The sequence below is a fragment of the Psammomys obesus genome, unplaced genomic scaffold (assembly GCF_907164565.1).
Source record: "Psammomys obesus unplaced genomic scaffold, mPsaObe1.curated_primary_1811, whole genome shotgun sequence".
Classification (NCBI taxonomy): Eukaryota; Metazoa; Chordata; class Mammalia; order Rodentia; family Muridae; genus Psammomys; species Psammomys obesus.
In genome coordinates, this window is record NW_026593286.1 from 26669137 (window position 1) to 26693189 (window position 24053).

General features: G+C 43.0%; 1 protein-coding gene across 2 annotated transcripts in view; it reads left to right on the forward strand.

The window, feature by feature from the left end:
- The window catches only part of Klf7 (KLF transcription factor 7), an 87111-nt gene that overhangs the window by 20489 nt on the left and 42569 nt on the right, over positions 1-24053 (forward strand). The window contains exon 2 of one of the 2 annotated variants that reach the window (XM_055616914.1): positions 20709-21339. In XM_055616914.1, coding sequence (XP_055472889.1) covers positions 20709-21339 — 631 coding nt within the window. The remainder of the gene's footprint in view (positions 1-20708; positions 21340-24053) is intronic. The other variant, XM_055616916.1, reaches the window with a different exon arrangement.

Sequence of the window (24053 nt, forward strand, 5' to 3'; positions counted from 1 at the left end):
TTCCAGAGGACATGAATGGAAGGTTCAGGAAAGCAAAGGGCATTTGGAGGAGAGAAGGGAAGTAGGTAGCAGTGCCAGCAGACATTCGCTTTGCTTAGGGGAAGGGCTTGAGGGGATATTTCCTCCAGTGTTTGATAGAGTAGCAGAATGGAGGGAGTTAAAGGAAACAACTTTGCCTAAAAGAAAAAAAAAGTTGGAGGAAAAATGAGAGGAGTATTTCCTAGGTGGGGAGTATTAATAGAGCAACAAGAACACCATAATCCCTGGCCTCCCTCCCCGTTACTTGCCTGCTTGCTTCTTGCCTGTTTTTTTTTTTCCACTGTATATCAGAGCAGTTATTCCTAGCCCTGAAGTCAGCGGGCCTTGTTGGAAGAGTCCCTTGTCTGCCAACAATGGATGAAGACATGAGCATGATCATACTCATCCATTGCAAACCAATGGATGCTTGACAAGGAGGGGGAGACTGCTTAACCTATGGCTCTGATCCAGGTTTCCCATTCTTTTTCTTTTCTCTCATTCCTTCTATTAATTCCTCCCTCCCTTTAGTCTTCCTTCTCTTTCTTCAGTGGTAGGGCTAAGCTCTGTGCTTTACCTTGAGGATACTCTGGTGAACCAAAGGGGCACTGTCCGTGATCCATCGAGCCTAGCGTATAGAGGTGGAACAAGAAGAGAATAACTATGGAAGAGTGGAGTACCATTGGCACAGAAGGAAAAGAATGGGCTGCCAATGGTGGACGGTGTTCACAGACACATCTGACACAGCCAAGGAACTTTCCTACTCGTCCTCCTAAAACTGATATTCCAGAACTTTCCCCAGAAGTTTATAGTTACTACTCAGAACGGACTTAAAATGGAACAGTTATTTGATAATTCTTGGAACTCTTGAACATCTGTGTTTCATTATTTTGAGTCTCCTTAGCTTGTGTAATTCCCTTTCTCCATATTTAGATGCATGTTTCTAAACAAAGATGTTGTCATCCTCCATATTCTCTGTATGATGGCTGTTTGTATCCATTTCCACAATGGGTCAGAACTTTTTAGGAAGTGGTGTCTGTGACTGAGAATGTACACACATCTTTCTTTTTCTCTTCTGTTTCCGTTCCTAAACAACATGATGCAGTGGCTAGTTCCAAAGCATTTACACTGTAAAGAACATTAGAAACAATCTAGAAATTATTTAAAGAGGGCGGAAGATTATATAAAAATATCACTCCTGTTAAGATAAAGTGTTTGAGTAGATTTTAATGTCTGATGTAGAGTTTCTTCTAAAAATTAGCCTCCCATATTGTAGAGTTGAGTGTTCTTGGCATTAAATCAATGTATTGTTTAAAGTTTTTTTTTTTCTTCCTTTGTGTAAGGGAAGGAAGAATGAAGAAAAGGAAAAGTTATTAGGTGTCCCTATGTGACTGAGTAAGTCATGTCACATAAGAAGAGACCTTAATGATATGTTACTTAGCCGCACCAACAAAGCATAAATACAAAAGCAGCAGGTGGCATGGCCATCATGGTGGCAGCTTGTTTCTGAATGTAAATTATAGTAAATATTCTAGTCCTGGAGTTCTGCTGGAGGCCTGATTAGCGAGATGCCATTGTACTCTGTTGACAGATGTGAATAGTGTTCGTAAGTAGAGCAAGCTGCGGGTGTCTGATTCTGCTTGGCCCTTTCTGGTGAGAGTGGTGTTTCCTTAACAGCAAATAGACTGAACTCACGTCTGATTTACAATAGGGAACTTAAACTTCTACTTAGAATCAAAAGCTAGAATCTGAGAAGCTGAAGGAGGCCGTGACTTCATAGGAAAGAGGCATTTGCTTGGATGTGGGGATTAATAATGTATCCAAAAACTTGCTTTGTTTACCTGCAGCAACAGTTGGCAATGTGCAGGCAGTCACCAGCATTACCAAGGTGTGGTGTCAGAAGACATCACGTACTTTCCCATGAAGGCAGAAATCAGGGCTCTCATTTCACTGGGTATTACGAGCTTTGAGGGTGATTTTGATCTCGTGGTGAAGGCATTTGGATTGAGCCATGAGACCTAATGCAGAGAACAGTGACTGCTGGAGACAGAGCCCTAAGCAAAGTGGAAGTGACTCAAGGATGGAGGTGCCAGCATCTTGGTGCAGGCTTAACAGTATCTCCTGCACCTTTTGTCCTGGGGAAAACACAAAACAAAAAATTTTGGTGCTTGAAGGTGACTCAAGAAATCCAAATGGAAAACTAGGGACTGTGGAATGCTTTAAAAATGTATGGCTAAGGTAAAGGGATGCTATGCTGTGTGATGCACTTCAAACTTTCGCTTTAGGCCCCTGGCAGGACATCTCCCTCCTTGGCATTTCAAGAAGCGACCAGATTCTAGCTCTTTGCCATCTCGGCTTTGCCTGGTGTAGCTCTTCTTGGTGCACCGTGACAAGACTTGGACCTGGGGAATTTTGCTTTTAAGGGAACACTGGGTTCCCTCCTTCAGGGTTGCTGCCTCCCTGACATTGATAGGTAAAGATGGGCAGATAGCATCCTCTCTTGCATCTGCCAGCCTCTCCCCCACCTTCTCTCCACTTAGGCAGTAGTGAAGCCCTCTCTCACGATATTGCAGAGTCCATAATGCTGCTGTATTGATTTTGCCGGCTGCAGTCACAGGAGAAGTGTATGGGGGCTGGGCCTGGAGCATGCAGTTAGCTGCTTCCAGCCCACTCCAGTCCTGGGACTTTTATTTTCAGTCTGGAAACTGCAGGCTGGAGCTGAATTTTCAAAGGTCAGACATGCCTGAACACTTTATCCTGAATGAGGGAGCCTGGCCTGGAGCTCTTCCTAGGTGGCCAGCATTGAACCCGAGATATAGCAAGCAGAGTACTAGCTCCATAACCAGGTACCTTAGCTGGACCTGGACTGCCACCCTACATCTGAAAAAGGGCCTCTGGGAGCCTTGAGTGCCATTGGCTGCCACAGTTGGGTCAGGAACTGCAGCCTACAGGAATGGGAGAGGTTTCCTCTTTGCTTAGAAAGCCAGAAAAACATCCACAGTAGAGGTTACAAAAGAGAAAAACACTCTCAGGCCGTGAACCTTTGGTTGGATTTTTGATAGAACTTTTTTTTGAGGGTTTTTAAAGGAAAGTGTTTCATTGTAAGGAACATCTTTGTGTAGTGTCAAGTTATTCTCATGATCTAATTTCAACACCACCACCCCCACACACAAGCATGCACACACACACACAATCTTTCTCTATTTATTTGAAACCTCATGAACAAGTCAGTGGCTCCCTGATTGTTGTTTGGTCGTGAAACTTTCTTAGCTTATTGAGAGCTGTGTTTAATTTAGGAACTTAAAAAAAAAAGCTTTTGGGGAGTAAGGGGTATATCTATATTGATTTCTTACTGTGTTTTGATTCTGTTTTGTGTTTGTTGTGAGTGTGCTTTATGTTGTGGGTATAAATCGGGAAGAGCGATGCCTGAGAAGACTGTGAAAGCATGTAGCTTCAGAAATACCACTTCCCTGAATTGTTGCATATCTAGAGAAGCAGCCAGAGCCTTTCAGCACCCTCCCCCTACAGGAAAGCTGAAGCAGAGGAAACTAGCCACATGACCTGCAGCTGAATGCCCCAGGCCATTTCTGGGCCTTGCTGGTACTTTTTTTGCTATCCCTCATCATGTGACATGTGGGTCAGAACCCCTAGGTGGGGCATCTTTTCCCAAATATGAAGTATGGCCTTGATGCATCCATGCCCTCATTCCTGTGGCTTGTCCTTCAAGAATGTTGTTGTCCTGTCCTTCACTTTGCAAAAGCTCTTTCACTCGTCAAGGCCTACGTGGAATGTGACTTTGTCACTCTACATTCACTGACCTCTCTAGGAACAATACGTTGGTTCCCTTTCTGTGTTGCCCTAGCAATGACTCCATCCCAGCTACTAATTACACGTGTGCTGGGTCACCTCCTATTGTTTGTATTTCTAAACACAAACCCAGCCCCAGCTACATAGCCAGAGATCCTGGCTGGACCTGGGTGGCTATCCAGAAGCAGGAGAGGTGCTGTTGGCTGCCATCATTGGCTTAGAAATGCCAGTATAATATTCCATGGGCAACTTACAGGGAGGCACTGAGCTCCAGGATCCCCAAAGTCTCCATCAGTGCCTAATAGAAAGTAGAAATTCAGGGCAGTAATAGATAGAATTCCCTGCCTCTTAAATACCCACAATTCAGATGGACACAGCCTACCATCCTACCAGAGTCTTCTTTCTCTTCAGTCGTTATCCTGTTGGCCAGTGCTACCTATCAGGGAGTGTTGGTCAACTCACGGAGGAACATGAAATGAGAAACAAACATGGCTGGACTAAAAAAAATCTTAAAAGGTTTCCGTTTGGTTGAAAGGGAATTAATTACGTCTTTAGTTGTGAACCCTCTGCTGAGTCCCCCAGGCTCCAAGAGAGAGCACCAAACCCCCAGACACAGGTGGCTCTAGTTAATCATGGTGGTTCACAAGACAAAACAAATAGACATGGACATGAGAGCGAGAGAGGTCTGTGGGGGAGGAGGAAGGGTAGGCAAGGGTAGTAGGGAAGTGATAGGTCCGAGTTGTCCGTACACAAAGCGCGTATGTCTGAAATTGTAAATAATAATAATAATAATTAATAAAATGTAAAAGGTATATAGAATACCAAGAAACTATGTTGAAATGCTGTCATCTGGTCCATAAATGATTTTTAATTAAATATAAAAATGTTTTCATATAAACATTATTTTACTGAACAGCTTACTAATGCTCCAGGCACTGTGCCTAGCCCCAAAGAAGTTTAAAACTTCAGGGCTGTCATGGGGCTCACCTCACACTCCATGCTACCATCTCTATAGTTTGCATTCCTATGCTGAGAGTCTTCGCAAGAAGCGTATTGACTAGGAGCCCTAAAGAGAACCCAACGTTCAGTGAGTGTTGCTTGTTCAGTGTTCCCTTTAGTGCCTCTCTCCTCCAAAAGGGTGTTTCCTCAGAAGATGGAAGAGTGGTTCCTGTCTTCCTGCTTGGTGCTGTCCTTAAGAGCCAAAGTCCACAGCAGGAAAGAACTGCACAGATGTGCCTGGGTTTTATTCCTCTTCTCCTTTCCTCTCAGACGGAGGCCTCAGTTACACCCTAAGTTTTAATAGTTTAAGCATTCAGCAGATTTCAGATAACCTTCTTGAACTGAAGTTTCTTTATGAAAAGGGGGGGGGTGGCTGTCGACATTGGGCCTTCATTTCCCTTCATGATACCAATGAGCTCAAACTATGTAGTTGCTTCCTTTTCGATGGTATATGAAATCCCGGTTTACCACAGTCCCTACCTCTCCCTACTGTCTTACTCCTTTCACTAATATATCTAATTTTTCCTTGGCCCTTATTTGTATTTGAGAACTATTGATTTATCAGGAAGAGAACTTAATGCTTGCAGGCAGCTATCCACAGAAATAATACTGTCCGGCACAGTGTAAGGGTTGGACTTTGTGAAATGGGGTAGACACTGTAGTTTCAGGTCTATCATTGAGATTCCTGGAAACATGGCACTTTTATATGGAGAGGGATCAGACTGGTAAATCCTATCTCCTTTGTGCCAAGCTTCTTACAGACAGGCAAGATTTGGCCATAAGAAGTTTATTATATTTACAGCCAGAGGATTTTCACGGTATTGAAAAGGATTGTATCTAGCTAGTCCGTTTTATTAACACCTTTAGTTTCTTGGTAAAGAAACTCACGAATTAGGACAAGGTGAATCACTGAAGGACACACAGTTAATTAAGTAAAGGGATCTGGTAAAAGTTCTTTTGGCTTTGGTCTGCATTCTTTCCACCATATTGCCCTTGATTTTACATGCTTAAAAAAGGTACCAAAGTTGAAAGACCTTGCTATTTTGGACAGTCTAGTTGTCCATTTCCCCAAAGATAGTAACAAAGATGATCCACCACCATTCATGCCTGAGCTACACTCAGCTTCATCTACACTGTCCTTTTCCCATTTAGTCTGTTACCACCAGATGCTTACCGACAAGATGCTTTCAAATTAGTGTTTACATTCCAGGTAGGAAGCAAAGCCAAATGTCTGATGGATCTTCACGTTGGTGGCTAGGATTTTTGTACCAAAGGGAGAGGCTTGCTGTTCTGTTTTCCATCGCTCCCATTTCTCCTCCTCCTCTTTATTTTATTGAATTATTTTGTAAAGCTTTATTTTTATTATTTTTGTTTATTGTTAGCCATGTGTATCTGTGCAGGGGTATGTTTGCACACTTGAGTTTCAGTGCCCTCAGAGGATATGGCTGCTGGGGGAAAAATGTGTGTGCCCTGAAAGAGCAGTGTGCACTCTTAACCAATGGGCTGATGAGCCGTTTCTACAGCACCCCTCCCTTTTTAAAAACGGTTACGAGTGTGTATGAGTGTGTGTGTGTGTGTGTGTGTGTGTGTGTGTGTGTGTGTGTTGGGATGCCCAAGGAGACCAGATGTGGGCATCAGATACCCTGGAGCTGGACTTACAGGTAGTTGGGAGCCACACAAGGTGGGTGGTTGGGACAGAACTCAGGTTCTGTAGAGAAGCAACAAGCCCTCTTAACTACGGAGCCATCTTTCCAGCTGCCTCTCCTCTTACTGCTGTTTTCCTGTGTTTCTTTTTGCTAGCTGCATTTTTCTGCTGGACTCTTGAACAAAATGGATGAGTGATTAGTAATACTGGTGTTAAAAATGAGCCAAGAGGGCCAGTGAGAAGGCTCAGTGAGTAAAGGAGCTTGTTGCTAAGCTTGGTGTACTGAGTTCAGTCCCTAGGGCCACATGGTAGAACCAGCTTCTAGATGTTGAACCTGCACACATCTGCCATGGTGCTCTTTCTCTCTCACACACACATGCACTCACACGCACACTAAATGTGTAAAAAAGAGAGAAAGAAAAGGAAAAAACAAAAACTAACCAAGAACCATTATTTTGCAAGGCAATGTGGAGAAAAATGTTGGGTGTCGTTAGTAAATATATACATATATATAAATTTTTTAAATCAGGATTTTTTTTTAAATGTTGTCTAGGAGGCTCAAATCCGTTCTTTATTATACATTTTAGTTCATATATATTTGGCACTGATCAATAAAGAAAATGAGGCCATTAGTATGCTATGTAAGCTTTTTTCTGGCCACAGTCTAAAAAAATTACACTAGTTTCATTTTTTTTTAATTGCAACATATTATACTGGAAGTTTAGAGATTAGAATGACTAAATCACATTTGCTTGTCAGTGGTTTCACCAAAGTATGGAATGACCATAGAAGACTGAGAAATCTCATAGTAGCGGGATGTTTTCTGAACCAAGGCCACCAGGCAGAAAAATATAGTTAAAAGTACATGGGATGAAGTTTGGTATCTGGTTTTTCTGATTTGGAAGATCCCATTCGCTCATCAGGAGTTTTTATTCCATAAAACTTTGAAGGGATGATCATGTGTTGAAGTTTCAGACTGTGCTGAGATCCTTGAGCAAAAGTTGAGGGTTGGACCAGAATTGTTGAACCTCATTGTTATTTTCCAGAAAACTTTTGATTTTTATTTGAGACTTGGCAGTGTAACTGTGGAAACACCAATTTTCTTCCTAGATCAGGTTCCCTATAAATTGGAATTTTTAATCCTTGTAGCCTATAGGGCTTCACAGGGGGATTCCCAGGTGTGTGAGACTATGAAAAATACTGATAAGCATTTTAGATGGGTTTCATAACATTAATTCTGTTTGAAGAAGTCACATCGTTCATTTCATATGGATGGATTTGGAGAGTCCTTCTCTCTCCTCTGCTCTAGTTATGACTTTGTTCCTTGTCTGTCAGCTTGTTTTAGGAAGAAATGGAAGGTTTCTGTAGACTTCTCAATCAGTAAATCCTGGGTTGTCAGCTTGCAGTGTGCTTTTAAGAACTCTGTAGATAGCCTCCTTTAAGCATAAGTTGACTCTTCCGGTAATGGGGACATTAACAAATGCTGAGAGTGCAGATGTCATTTTTGTTTTTCAAGAAAGTAAGTCACAGGCAAGGAAGAACTTAAGTCATTGAAGATCAAACCAAATATGACCGAACTTGCGGCAATGATAGACATTCATACAAAACATCAAAATTCCCCCTAATTAAGGCAATGTCTCTGCTGGGGCCCACATTCCAGGATTCTCACTAGAGAAAACATGTTTTCTTTATAGGCGAGTTTTATTAGCAGTGATGTTCCGGTATGTGGTTCAGGTTAATTAATGATGTAGTCACCCTGGTGTCTTGCCATGAGCTTTATTCCAGTAAGTAGGGCACTAGGAAATCACACTGGCTTATCTTATCATACCAAAAAGAAATCCATAATTTGGACCATTAGAATATGTTTCTGTGAGGTGTGTCAACAAAGTAATTTAAGAATTCTTACGAGAATGCAGCCTTTGACTAAGAATTCGTTCACGGGAAGTGGTAAGTGTCCTGTGCAATGGCTTCAGTGGTTATGCACATTCTTAACTAGTTTATTGGCTGAAATGATTGAGACCTCAAGGTTCAGACCACCCACAAATTCCAGAGGCACTGACCTTCATCGTATGAAGGGCTTTGTACCATTCCCCCTCATGGGAATTTTTTTATTATTAATTTTTTATCATGGTAATGTTTTAAAACTTAATTTGGGCTGTGCATACGTAGCAACCTTCCTTGGAGGTTGAAACAACAAAGCAAACTGGATTGGAAATTAGATTTTCTCCCTCACACAGCTAATGTAGTTCCCATTCCTTTGGGAGTTCCCCTTTGCATGGGCTGATGATTTCTCTGAAACTCTATGGAAATTGGTTCAGACAGGAACAAAGGGGGAGAACGGACAGTGGTGATGATTCAAATTAGTGCCTCTTCTTCAGTGAGAGTCTGGTGTGCTTGAAAGTGCATGTCATCTGTTATCAGTCAAGCCACCTAAGGTTACGTGAGGTGCCAGAGTGACTGCAATCCAACCTTCAGGGTCTCAGGAGCTGAGTCTTCCTGTCAAGTTGGGTTGAATTGTTCATTTGAAACCTGCGCCATCTTTGAGTGGTTCAGAAATGGGCCACACACAATTTTACTCTTCCTTACCCGATGGAAAATCATTTCTTTTGTTTCTCTTTTATCTTTTCCCAGGCAGCCCATGAAAGATTCCTAGTGCCTAACATAATGAATTAGAAAGGGAAGGTTTTGTGACTCAGAACAATGCCAGCTTTAGGAGGGGGCATCCGGAATACATGAAAAAGAATGTATGCTTGCTGTCAGTGGTGTGCATGCAAACACATACACACACATTCAAGGGAATCCTGTATAGACAGGATTCAGTATTTTCACCTTCAGCCCATGGCTGGTTCAAACACCATCTCCTGTTAATTGAATTTTGGCTTACTTCCAGTGTTTGAGAGCCCATACCTATGAAATAATGACCTGAAATAAATAATACCTCTCAGTAGAGATACCTTTTTATGTAAAACTCCTAAAGGGAACAGAGGGGAAGGAAGTACTTCTGTGTTTGGAAATTACGGAAAAGACAAAAGGGCCAACTAAAGGATTTTGAAGGACGACACCCATGGAAGGACTCTGAATGGCAGAAAACAGGAGTTCCTGGAGGCGTCCAGGTTTGAATGGACTTTTCCATGGGAGGGCTTCTTACTTAAGGCTTGATGGTTACATGGCTGCTAATCCTTGAGGCCAGATTGTTAGGAGCTTCATGCTTTGGAGACCATTGACCAGAGTTGTCTTTGTCATGGACATCCATTAGGGGTGGCAGAAATGGCAATAAATGGTATAGAGTGAAATTTAGTTGAGCCTCTTTGTCATTACTCTGTTCCCCCAGGGCAGCGGATAATAAGCACCCATCATGCAGGTGCTGAGAGGGGTGGGTTTTGTTCATCTGAGTGACTCTTGAAGTACATGATGCAATCTGGACCGCTGAGAAGAAACAGGTGGTTGTTTGCATCTGTCTGGAATGGGCAAAGTTTGAGCAGCCAAGGAGGTTTCTTTGTCTTCAGAAGAGACTCTTTTCCCTCCAGTTTGAGGAGTGTGAATCAGCAGCAGGTACCTTCTAGGTGAAAAGATGGATCCTTCCAAATAGATATGACAGTATTTTAGGATGGATTTCCTGGCTCGAGAGATGACCTCAAGTGTTACCTTTTTGGAGAGACTTTTAAAACGCATTTTGCTGGGTGCTGGACATTTGTTGGTACTTTACAGTCTCTATTCCCTGAAACTGCTGTTTTCTGTAGGAAAAGACAGATAATTCAACATGAAAACCAAGAGTTAAGATCAGTCCAGAACTTTGTAAACACTGAAGTGCAAGTAAAACAAAGTAGTATGGAAATGGGTATTTCTGGCTGGTTTGTTGTGGCAGGTCAAGGGAGGGCTATCCTCTTGGTTACCTTTGTAGGTAACAATGAATGGAAACATGGTAGATTAAAACTGTGTTCATGTGTAGAAACCAAGGGGCCCACATTTCGGGGAGTAGGAGGGCAGGTACTGGGAGGAAGGCTTGGAGAGTGATGTGTCTGGGTAAGGAGTATGATGAGTGAGAAAAAGAGAGGGGGAGGAAGGAAGGTCAGCAGGGGCCATAGTAAAGAAGTAAAGGGATGGCAGGCCCTTGGTGAATTGCCAGCAGAAGCCTGAACAGAAGGAGCCTTTGAACACGTGGTTCACGTTTTGCAGAGAAGCAAGTGAGCTGCTGCTTGAGGAAAGCTGAGGCACCGGTGAGGTGTAGGAAACTAACACCAAACGGGATTCTCAGGCTGGCGTTCTTTTTACCAATGGGGTTTGGGCCGACAAGAAGAGCATGGTGTCCGTTTGTCCACACTGCTGCTCCTGGTCTTTTCTAGAGACTAGAGAAGGAGGCGGTTCTGTGGCTTAAGGAAATAGATTTTTCTTCCGCTCAGGCACACATTCTAGGGCTACCTCACGAAACAAAATTTCCTCCCAGCTTAGATTATCAGATTTGTTCTATACTGTAAACACGTAAGTTTATCCTCAAAAGCCCTGAGATAGACATGATGCTTGTAGTTAAAGCTTCACAGAGAATTCAAACAGGGACAGCCACCCCATCTCTTGTGTTTTTTTTTCAGCGAAGATTTTTCACCTGGAGTCCTTTCTCCCCAGAATTGCTGTCACTTTTCGATTGAATCCAGGGTTGATTCATTCATTCATTCATTCATTCATTCATTCATTCACCCAATCACCGATTCACTCATTGAACAAATGCATGAAGCAGGTCACAAGTCAGAAATGGGTCCAGATGTCTTCGTGGGGGCTGCACTCTAGCTACCTGAGCGTTTTAGGTAGGGATGAAGCCAGTAGCCATGAGGAGGCAGGACACACAGACCATAGCATTCTGTAAACCAGGATTGCCGAGTGTCCCAGGCATTGAGGCACCTCATGCCACCGGCTAGCTTCTTCAGCCCCCTTCCCTTCACGCCCCTATTGACAGCGAGTCGTATCTTTTGCTTCTGGCCTGGCTCCCCACGTGTGGGTCTCGCTTTTATCTTCCCATTTCTATTTCAAGGCATGTGAGCCCCTCAGACTGTGCGTACTTTAGAAGTTCAGGCCGTTCTTCCAGCAAATGAGAACAGTGAGCTCGGAGAGGCTAAGGTCGCTCCGTCATGTGGCCATCTTAAATATTTTAGGGGATCGATTCCACGGGCATACAATTACACAAAAATCACAACCGTCGCTCAAGAAAAGCATCTCAGGGCTTGCTCTCTTTGTGCCCTTGGCTTCCATTTCCCATGGTCTGAGGAGCACAGCGCTCCTCCTGTACCCTGCGCTGTCTGTAACATTCCGCACCAGAGGTTCCTGGAAGCTGTGTTTTGAAAGTGCCCTTTGTGACTGTCAGCAACTCGATTGCATCTGCCACTGAGGGCCCCAGTGGGATTTGAACCCGTTCTTCTCAGGAAATTCAAGCTGGGAAAGGGAGAGAGCACCGTACATATATGCAATGGTGCTTTGTGTCAAAGAAGTCATTGTGTGTGTGTGTGTGTGTGTGTGTGTGTGTGTGTGTGTGTGTGTGTTATGGAAGGTAGGGAAATGGCAATATTTAATTAACCCAACTGAGGGCATAACAGTGTTCTAGTAGAGAGTGAAATGAGTGTACTAAATAAATAAATAAATAAATAATCATCCCAATAGCCTGAGTCAGGCTGAGCAGTGATCTGGGAGAGGAAGGGGAGATGATGTCATTGTTTCGGCATGTTCCCATCCTGGCTACCGAGAGTACAGGGGCCTGGGGAGTTTGTGGAGAGTGTGTGAGTGTGTGTACAAGGTTAATAAGAACGGGTGGGGTGTGTGAGAGTGAGCTGTAAAACAGGATTAATAACCCCTTGTCAGACCTTTCCCCGTTAACTGTGTTTTTCAGTAATTTTAGTTTGAATGAGAGCTCTCCAGCCAATTAATGTTTATTTGTTTCTTTTGGCAAGGCACGTTGGGGGAAGGGAATTGGGATTGGCGAGTTTAAAATTTTTTTGTTTTGTTTTTGCATTTTGGAGGAAGTGAGTAGCATGAGTTTGGATTTTCAATGATGCCCCCTCCCTCCCTTCTCTTAAGAGGCAGGAGGCAAGACATGGCCAGCTGGTGCCTTGAACTGACACAGGTGCAGAGGCTGTGGGGGGTGGGGAGCCAAGAATAATTACAGGTTTCTGAAGCATCAGACCCTGCCCGACACAAGCGCTCGTCAAGAAAACTGCTCTTTATGGAAAATTAATGGTGAAGCTGAAAACCCGTCAGGCTCATTGTTGTTCTTGGGACGCCATCTCTCAGAAAAGAGGCTTTTCCCTTAGGTCGGTGGGCTCCTTCCTGAACAGGAACGGCTTAGCATTGTCACCGGCTGTAAGGGTAGATGTTTCCTTTAGGATCGTCAACCTGTGGGTTGTGATCCCTTTGGGGTCGAGTATCCAATATCCTGCCTATCAGATATTTACATATCAGATGTTACATTACAGTTGCAGCAGTAGCAGAATTACAGTTGTGAAGCAGCAATGAAAGAGCTTTATGGTTGGGCTCAGAACAACACGAGGAACTGTGGTAAAGGACCACAGCCTTAGGAAGGTTGAGAACCACTGCCTTAGGGAGTCGTCTTGTTGAACTTTTGGATCTAGTCCATTGCTCTTGACAACAGAATATAGAGCAGTTTCCTTTGATTCTTTAGGCATGAATTTTATTATGTCCATGAGAATGTGATAATGACTAAAATTGAGACATCAACTGAAGCTGAATTTGGGGCTACTAAGTAGCGAATAGTATTTTCACCCGTTTAATCTTAAAAGGTAGCTTGGTTGGAAGAGCTGGATAGAGGTGACAAAGTATCTTGTGTATCCATGGATTTGTGTGCAGTAGTATTGTAATCATTCCAGTTTTGTTCAGGGCGGAGGAACGGTGAACAACCTTTCTGAGGGCTAACTTTTCTGAGGACTAACCCTCACGCAGACCTGTGGACTTCAATTTGATATGTCCTGGGGAGTAGCACACAGAAAACCAAGAAAGAACCAAGTTTAGGGAGTCTGTTTGTGCTTGGGCCATCTCCTGCCTAGTTGATACTATTAACTTAAGAACTGATGGTAACGAAGGACACGCCTTCCTAGTTGGAGAAGGAGGGAGACCTAGAGTCTTCTTCCTTCTGGAACCCAAAGCTTGGCTTTGCCCGGGTTGCATGACTTTAGTGTCTAATTTAGACCAGAGTGGTTTGTAGGATTCACTTTATGAGTTGCAACTAAAGATCCCTTGGAGGATCAAAGCAGTATTTGAGGATGCTGTACATCCTGGATTCAGGGAAAGTCATTTCGAAGTCACCATCCTCTTCCCAGGCCTTTAATCTCTCCTTCCTTCCTGGCTTCTCCAGGGAAAAATATACAAACAAATATTTTCTTTGTATGTTAGAAATGATTTGGGGAGGAGCAGCACTGATTTTGATATTCGTTTCCTAACTTCATGTTTGTTTAGGATTGAGTTAACTTTCACAGCACTGTCTCTCAGAATTTACAAATTACCGGAGGGGGATGTTTAATTTGGTTTCAGTTCTAGCAACCAGTTGATGTGAGAAAGAGTCAGGAGGAATGCGGTCTTGCATTGGCTATAGTACCTTGAACGTTTTGTGGAGTTCAGCAGTTCTGACAGCAATGTGTAAGACTATTGTACCTATGGGCTGTGCTACTGGTGTTTTTTTTTTTTTTTTTCTTTTTTTAAACCTAATAGCTAAAGCATGCAGTAAGAGATTTTTACTCATACTGTATTATTGCTTAGGTGAATTTTCTAGACAGAATCCATTCTTTTCCAACTTTCTACCCTAATGTGCTAGTGCTAAAAAAAAAAAAATCAAGAAAAGGTTAAAACTCTCTTAGGACTGACTTTTTTGAAGCTGTAGGAAGTGGATTGAACAATGGTTTATGTGCTCGTTCTGTCCTGAAGCATGTTCAATGTGACTGTTCTTCCTCGACCCATTTTAAAATGTTGAGGCAATGAGTCTAGTGCTTGGAAATTGAGGTTCTCCCACAGGCTTCCTGGCTTTGTCATCTAACCAGAGAGAAAAATGGTACTAAATCTCTCTGGTTCCTTTCCCATCTTTTAACTCTGACCTAATTTTAAAAGAGTGGAAATATGTCAGCATCTTTGATCTTATCACTCTTTGAAGAGGAAGGAAAAAAACAAAACAAAAAACATGACGTTCCCATCCATGTCAATCTTTATAAACCTTCTTGTTGATTTCAGGAGTTGGAGGAATCATTCTTTTTTGATTAAAAAGTCTAAGTCTAAGCATTAAGTCTCTGGGAAGAATATTTTAGTAAATGCCCACAGAAAAGGACCCCGTTTTCCCTATCAGTAGTTGAATTTCCCATTCTGGGACGTGTCTGAAGATTTCAAAGCACACACACACAAGCGAGTTTTAGGCCCCTCCCTCCTAGGAGAAAGCAAGAGGTTGGTGCCTTCTTTCTCTCTGTGAGACTCTTTAGGGACTGTGGCACTGTGGTTAATAGCACGTGGCAAAACCATACATAATAATTGGCAGAAAGAGGTTCCCATGGGCAGCCAAGTGCAGTTCACCTGTGTGTAATTACCTGGGTGAACAGTCTTGCTTGGAACAGAAGTTTACCCCTTCCTTGCCAAGAGCATCATCATCACACTCATTAGCATCATCAACAGCAGTGGCAGGTCAAGGTCTGATCTTAGAGGAAGCATGAGTTTGCATGTTTCAAAAAGTGGAAGGCTGGGTTTCTCCGTGTTTTGGCATCCATGTCTTTCTTAAAATTGTCTTATCTGTGTGTAGGCTTAGCTCTTGACCCTTTTATGTGCGACAAGCGGGATGACTGTGATGAAGGACAACTGGCAAAAGGACCACAAATGACCATTGATTGATTAGCAAATTAGGTATTGACTGCTGGCCTTTTATTTCTTTGACTTTGCATTATTCCAGAAAAAAAAATCATTAGCAAAATGTAATTTCTTTTCCTTTGGTTTTTTTTTTTTAACTTTCTAACTTGAATACACATAGATCCAAAGATTCCTGACTACTTGTCATGCCCTTGTTATTAAGTCGTAGCAGAAATGTTATACCTGTGGCTTTGTCTCGTGTTCAAATTGAGAATCAGAATAAAAAATAAAAGTTTTTATGTCCTAAAAGGTTTCTAAGGGGGTGGACCCAAGGAGCCTAGGCTAGAGCGTGTACTTTGTGCTTTTAAGATTATAATCTTAAGCACCCAGACATCCCGTTAGTCTTTCTGCACCTAGATTCATTTAGCAGATATGTTTCATTGCCCAGGCCTGGGGAGGAGTGTCTTTCAACATTTGGCAATCAGTACATTTTCTCAGCACCGTGTTTTGTAGACCAGGCTTCCTGTCAGAGATAGACTCCATGCTGAAATCTGAGTGAAGAATGATTAGGGGGAGTGGAGGTGAAAGATAGCTTCAAGAATATGGACATGAGGGAAAGTAAATAGGAAAAAAAAATGAGTGAAAGAAACCCTTGAAGGAGGCATTTAGGGGAGATGCTAACAGTTTACTCTCTGGATTGGTAGGTTGGGGTGTAATTTATGATGCAGTAGGCAAGGGTTGAACAAAAGCTACTTGGTGACTTTGGCATCATATAACCAAGTGTTTTACATTTCTCTTGAACCCATGACAATGACTGTTAACTGACAGTGGGAGGGGGATTTTGATGGGCTTATATGCTACAGGACTGGAATTTTGCTGTTCTCCTTCTACTTTGGTTTCTGGAACTTGTCATAGAATTAGAGGGTATGGCAGTAATAGGCTTGAAGCATTTTCTTTTTAAAATATTTTTAACCATTGATTTATTTGTGTGTACGAGAGAGTGTTTGTGTGTGTGTGTGTGTGTGTGTGAGAGAGAGAGAGAGAGAGAGAGAGACAGACAGACAGACAGACAGACAGAAGGAGTTCAAAGTGCCCATGTGGAAATCACTTCACTCTCTCCACAACATTGGGTTCTAGGAATCACACTCAGATCATCAGGGATGGCAGCAAGCACCTTCACCCATGGAGCCATTTAACCAGCGCATTTTCTTTCTTTCTTTTTTAAAAGCCAGGTCTTGGATTATTACCTTTAACAAGCTTGTTTCAACAAGCAGGAGGCCTGTGAAAGCATGAAGCGAGTTATTAAAGGAGCTTTTAGGGTGATCGTTTCAGAGCCAGTTTTAGGTGATATTTACTAGGAGACCAGGCAAAGAAGCCATGCATCTCAGGGTTGGGATATCACAGTCTTCATGAAGCTCATCTGTGACTCATGAATACATAAGAGAATCATTTAGTGCTTGAACATTCTTTCCCTTTCCCGAAAGGAATGGTTTGTTAGGAGTCAGGCTGATGAAATGGATCAGGCCTTAAGTTGTGCTGATAGGTCAGCTCAGAGAAGCCTCTATCACCAAGGTGAGATAGCGGACAGGCATAATTTGTGTCATTAAATTGACATCTGCTGACCCACACTTGGAGTTTGGTAGCTGGAGTGTCATTAGAATAGAGAGAAGCATCTGAACTCTATTCAAATTTATAGCCTAGAGAGATTACTAGCTTGCTGATATTTGCTCTATTTCATTCTCCCTTCAATATAGTATTATTATCATCATCAGGAAATTATCATTGGGAAAAATACCATCAGCTAATTTATATATTTGAATTGCATTTTTCCAGTATTTTATTGGCCTAAGATCCATTGTATTTAAATGCCATATCATACTGTCTCTTCTAATCTGTGACAGCTTCTCAACCTCGCTCTACAGTTTATGACCTTGACATTTGTAACTACCCAGTTGTTTTGTGTAATGGATTCTACTTCGGTTTGTCTGATGTCTTCTCGTGATTAGATTGAGTTTATGCATCTTTGGCAGGAATAGAACAGACTAATGTAATACCTCTTTGAGCATAATCATACAGAGGGTGCACATTACCGATATGAGTTGTCACTGGTAGGTTAACTGTGATCAGTGGTTCAGGTGGTATCAGTTATCTTTCCTCACCATGAAGTTACCATTTTTGTCTCTGGATTTAACATCTGGTTGGGAGATACTTTGAGAGGACAAATACCTTGTTTCTTATATTTTTGACTCTTGAGCCCTCATTAATTAGTCTTACTTGCTGTCATTATTGCTTTGTTGTTTGTCTCATGGTTGATTTTTGTTTGTTTGTTTGTTTGTTTGTTTGTTTTTGGAGACAGGGTTTCTCTGTGTAGCCTTCGCTGTCCTGGACTCTCTTTGTAGACCAGGCTGGCCATGCACTCACAGCAATCTGCCTGTCTGAGCATCTCTGAGTGTTGGAATTAGAGGTGTGCGTCACCGAGTTTGGCTTCAGGGTTGTGTTTTTTAAATTACTATCAACCTTTCTCCTTATAAATTGTAATTTAATATAAGGAAAAACTGATTCTTTCCCCTCCATTTATTTATTTAGTCATTATTTATAGGCGTATAAGGTTTTATTTTATTTGATGGGTAGCATTCCATTATCATGATCAGAAGTTTCCCTCATTGTCCAGATTTGGCCACTGGAGACCTCTTTAAGTTAACAGCACAAAGTCTTTGCTGCACCGTGTTTCCCTTATAAGCATTTTATTTTCTGGGACCTTATTTTCTGGGACCACAGGATCTTTTAGGCTTAGCTTACAGTTTTGCCTCAGTCCATGAAACTGGTATTTTTTTCCAGTGAGCTCTGCCTCCCTTTGATGGAAAATCATATTTAGGAAATCAGGTTCTGTGCCATTGCTACTGGGTATCTTCATTTTTAAGCTTTTGTAGACTGAGTTAGGATTAACAGTGTATATACTTCTACGTAATATACACATTTATTTCTGTAAATACCTGTATAGATATATAGAACTGATAATATTAAAATCCATGAGTATATGGAGAGGCTAATTTCAAAAAAACATTGAAGGTATTGGTTAAAGCAATCTTACAGGTAGTTACAAATAATATTGTAAAAGAACTCTTTTTTTTTCTTGGATATGAACTTAACATGTTCTTTTTACCTGTAGCATTTTAGTTTCTATACTCTTGACAGGAAGTTCTTTAAACTCCTCATCCTGCTAAAAATATGTCTTTTATCTAAACTTTATTTTTAACAGAGATTACAGGAAATAGATTTCTCCAGACCCCCCCCCCCCAAAAAAAAAAATCACTCTATAGTGACTGTCTGGGGCATTCTGCACCTCCTGATCGACACTCATGGAAAATATCCTACAAATTATCCTTCAGAAATTCAGCCTTTCTGAAGCAGCCCAGATTTTAGAGGATGCTATATGTCCATGTTTCTAGCGCAAAGACTCCTGGGAGGCAAAGCCTGGCGTACTGGGGAGGCTGTTTTTTAAATACGTCTATAACAGCATCTAAATGTGTTTAAAATGTCCCAGCTCCTCAGAACTTACAATATGAAGGGATCTGAGCCTCATACCAACCCATTTCTTTCACATCTTTGAATTGAAAACTATATAAATAGACTGGACATAATAAAGATCCATCCACAGACAAAACAGCATCTAGGCATGTGCCATTAATCCTTGCACAGGAGACAGGGAACGACCCCAAGGACTTCCAGTAACCCATGACTCAGCTGACTTTCACCCGGAACATGCCCGCCTCTCAAAGCTCGGGTTCTCCTCTTTGGGAGAAAGGGCAAGAAACCCTCTGATTGTGCCATGTTTTAGTGGTTGTTCCTAAAACTGCCTGCCTCAGCGAGATGAGGCATACTCTAAGGCTGTAATGTAAACCTCAGGAAACTCAAAAGGCTTGATACCTCTGAAGTCTATTATTTGCTCACAAAGAATTGAAATCAGGAAGCAGTAATAGAGATCTGGAAAAATCTCCAAATTATCTGGACATACCTTTTGCTTGCCCCCAGTAATGATGGATTCCTCTACTGAAACAGCTATAAAATAATGAGCATGACAGAATAAACATGGAAACCATTCATTAGCTCATGGCATTAAACACCAGATGTGAAGCTCAAGACTGATATTTTGTTGTTGTTATGAATCTGGTTCTTATTCAGAGATGCAAAGTTTTACCTGAAGTCTGACTAAAAACTGGTTGGCTTAAATGTTACCAAAATAAAATCCTTGACAGACACAACATAACTAGGTATGCCATTAGAATATGTTCTGAACAGAAAAACTTCTTATAGGCAGAACACTGGTTGATTAGCAGCATCATGGAGGCAGTAAATCATGTTAGTCAGCTTTTGAATTTCCGTTAGCATTTCTCTTTTCAAGCCTTTAGAAGCCAGTGGAAGTGAGCTGAGTGTGCAAGTTAGCAATGTCATTTATGTAAGCTTCTGGAGTAGTAAAATTGACAAGAACTCTGGAATTCAAACTTATTTTTGCCTAAGTCCTTACTACCTTTCAAGGACTTAGGAGCACATTGGTTGAAGATTTTATTGTTAAAATTAAACCTTTTTGGTTCCTCTCCATTTACCAGGTGAAAAAAAAATGTATGCTGTTCATTATAATCTTCTATCTTTCCCACTACATAGGCCAGGCTGGCAGAGGGATCTGCCTGCCTCTGATTCCTGAGTCCTGGGATTAAACATACCTATCGCCTTTCATAGGTCTTCATTGCTGCCTTTGAACTTATTTTGAGTGGATAGTCAGCGGTGCTAAGCAATCATAGTGAGAGCCATGCCCCTTGCCACACAGTGGAGAGCAACTGCATTTGTTACAGTGGACCATATGGACAATAGGGGATTTGTCTTATGTCTCAAAGATGTTATAATAGGCATTCTGTAGAGTGACAGCCATTCCTTGTGTTCGTGAAATCCAGGCTCAAGGCGGTGCTGGCTCTAGCCTGATTAGACATGGTTTTCTGTGCAGATCAAGTTGTAAAGTTGGCTTAGTTTTGTGACTTGTTCAAGTCTGCTTTGGACATTGAAATGGGGCCATGAACAGTCTTGGCTTCTATTTGCATCTTGCCTCCATGGAAAATCCTTGTGCATCTTACCTGCTCAATGGATGGAAGGGAAAGAGATCGTGATTTAGGTGTTGAGGTTCTGTGGATTTTGCAGGTGTGAGACAGTCCTTCTGGTTCTCTGTCTACTAGAGTGGTTCAAGTCATTCCATGGGGCTTTGCTGAATACCTCAGAAGTACTCAAAGAGTAAATACCAAGACATCAGACCCACGGGCAAGAGCATCTCAGACATTGGCCATCTCTGTCCTTTTCTGTTTACCTGCCAATCTGTGCATGGCCTCCTGGTGTCCTTTGCCTCTGATGGTTACTTTTCTCCTTCCTTCTCCTGCAGACATGCCTTGAGTTGGAACGCTACCTCCAGACAGAACCCCGGCGTATCTCGGAGACCTTTGGTGAGGACTTGGACTGCTTTCTGCACGCCTCTCCTCCCCCGTGCATTGAGGAAAGCTTCCGGCGCTTAGACCCCCTGCTGCTCCCAGTGGAAGCCACCATCTGCGAGAAGAGCTCTGCAGTGGACATCTTGCTCTCTCGGGACAAGTTGCTATCTGAGACCTGCCTCAGCCTCCAACCAACCAGCTCTTCTCTAGACAGCTACACAGCGGTCAACCAGGCCCAGCTCAACGCAGTGACCTCATTAACGCCCCCCTCGTCCCCTGAGCTCAGCCGCCATCTGGTCAAAACCTCACAGACTCTCTCAGCCGTGGATGGCACGGTGACGTTGAAACTGGTGGCCAAGAAGGCTTCCCTCAGCTCAGTGAAGGTGGGAGGGGTGGCGGCGGCAACAGCCGTGACACCAGCTGGAGCAGTTAAGAGTGGACAGAGCGACAGTGAACAAGGAGGGGTAGGGGCTGACACATGCCCTGAAAACAAGAAGAGGGTCCATCGCTGTCAGTTTAACGGGTGCCGGAAAGTTTATACAAAAAGCTCCCACTTAAAGGCCCACCAGAGGACTCACACAGGTAGTGGTACAAGTTGGCCGCAGGTCTTTTCTTCCTCTTTTGGGTGTTCCCCTTGTGGTGGGATGGGCTTCTCCTGTAAGAAGTTACCTTCTTGCTCGCTAGGATGGCACAGGGAGGAAGGAGGGCTGGCTAGGGAATAGTATGACTCACTTCCGACCATAAGCTCTTAGGAAGTCCCAGTACAGGACATGCCTGGCTGAGGAGAGCTAGTTTCCAAGGCAAGACCAACCCCAAGAGAGAACCAGGCAGTTCTGAGGCTGCTGGAAAGGGGCTCTGGGTGTGACTCACAGACATTCCTCAGGCCCTGTCTACACGGGCATTTGTCATTGTTTTGTCACTGTGTCTCTGCAGGTTTGATCAGCATTAAAAGTTGAAGGGGTACATGTCAAAGCATTCACAGTTAAACTAGGTAGCCAGGGTGTCCCTGTTCACTCTTTTCCCAGCATCCCTGATTTCTTTATCAAAGTCACCAACAGCAGGAGGGTTTCAGAGTTCATTAGATGTGATCATTCTATAATTAATTGGCATCTCCTCTTTTGCATTGTTCTCTGGCTCGTGCTTTATGGAGAGATGGCAGAATTGCTTTTTAATGAGCTTGTTACCGAGAAGAAGTTGCTAAAGTGATTTCATTGCTCTGTGGTGTGTGTGTGTGTGTGTGTGTGTGTGTGTGTAGGGTGGGGACGGGAGGGGTGGAGGGCTGTATATTTTACTCAGAATTCCTGTGCTGATTCCGGGAAATTTTACTGGTCTTTGGGGCAGTGGGGTCATTTGTATGTGAGGGGTTCATACAGAGGAGTGGGAAATTGGCATTTTCCTTGAGACTGTCTTTGTTTTCAGTTCTGGGGTTGGAAGTTGGGGTGATGTCTCTTCTTGGTCGGCTAAAGTGCCACTAGGAGCAATTACTGAGTTTGGCGGTTTTTAAGTGGGTCGCTAACAGTGTATTGCTTGTATGGTTCTTGTATACTGCTTAAGGAGAATCCCCAAAGGTATTAGAGAGAAATAATGTTCTCAGAGTAAGTCGGTGATGGCATACGAGGTAAGAGAAGTCTCTGGGGCCGCATGCAGGCCTTTCAGTCCCAGGACTTGGAAGGCAGAGACAGGTGGCTCTCTGTGAGTTTTAGGCTCATCTGCTCTACTTAAGTGAGTACCAGCCAATCAGGGCTATATAGTGAGACCCTGTCTAAAAATTCAATCAACTAAGCTACCCAACCTGATGCTGGGGGTTGGTAGTGGGGGTGGGGAGATGGGAGTGTGGCACTCTGTGTCACCAAGGAAGCTGCCCTGGCCCAAAAGTCAGACAACCTGGATTCTTTTTCTAGCTCTGCCACTGACTATTCTGGGACACTGTTGTCTCTTTACTGCTTGAACCCTGTTTTCCACATTTGTCAAACAATATGGCTCCGAAGGCCTCATTCAGCTCTGATGTTTGGGTGGTTCCTGTGATGTCTTTGCAAGACCATAAACAGTTTTTCTGAAGGAAAATGAATGCCTTGTGAGTAGAAGCCACGGCTTTGAACCTCAGAGGTACTGTCATGCAATGCAGAGGACCAGCATTCCCTCTTATATCCTGACCTAGGAACACGCTCCTGAGACTGAGCTGGAAGCACTGTGGCTCTTGCCGGGTTTGTGGTATGGTCTCCCTAACATAGCTTCTCAATCTCATGGCCCAGCTTCGGCTTCCCATCAGCATCTGCGCTCAAGTTCTCCAGCTCCAGGCACCATGCTTCCTTCTTCTTCAGTCCTTTCCCTCTCTTGGTACCATTCTGAAAGGATTTTAATTTTCATTTCTTTCTTGGTTGAGTCAGGGAAGAAAGTAATGACAAGGTACGACAGCGCCTCCGGTTGCAGAACAAAACTCACTCCTGCCCTGCAAGGAAGCCAGAGGAAGCAAAATGAAGTGAGAATGTTGAGATATTCTGAGTTGTGAAATACAGGGATGTAGATAGTTACCAGTATGAACCTTTGGCCCCTTGTATAGAAGCTGGGTAGGTCCGAGGAACAGAGATTTGGGGAGTGGTGGGTGAAAGTCCAGATTTTTCTTTTATTCACCCTGTTACCTCACAGAGAATTCCAGAGACTAACTGTGATGACTGATGCATTACTTGGGGCTTTGTTCTTTGAAAATGGCGTCTCAGAGCGGGTGCCAAGGTTGGTCTCGTCTTTTCTGAGTTTCAGTCTCCTCATCTATAAAGACAGATAACTGCATCCACATCACACATAGTTTCCAAGAGTGAATAAACAGTTTACTTGGCAGATCGTACATAATAGCTCATTAACAATAGTAGTGGAGTTGTTTTATTATTATTATTATTGTGTTGGTGGTGGTTTGGGTTGTTTCTCTTGATGTTTTGACCTCAGTTAGTGATAACTGCACCTTTATGCAAACTAGAAATGAGGTGGTTAGCTAGTACTACAGAAAGGTTGAGTATCCTGGACCACAAATCCAAAAGGCTCCAAACTCTAACTCTTTTTCCTTGTGTATGTATGTATAGGTGTTTGTCCCAACGAGTTTCCCCTTCTTCTACTCCTCCCACTTTCTCCCCGTCTCCCCTCTTCTTTAGATCCATTCCCCCCCCCCCATTTCCCTTTAGAAAGGAGCAGGCCTCCGGGAGACAACAACCGAAAACAACAAAACAAGGTACAATAAGACAAGGCAAAAGCCCTCATATCAAGACTGTACAGGGCAGCCCAGTAGGAGGGAAAGAATCCCAAAAAAG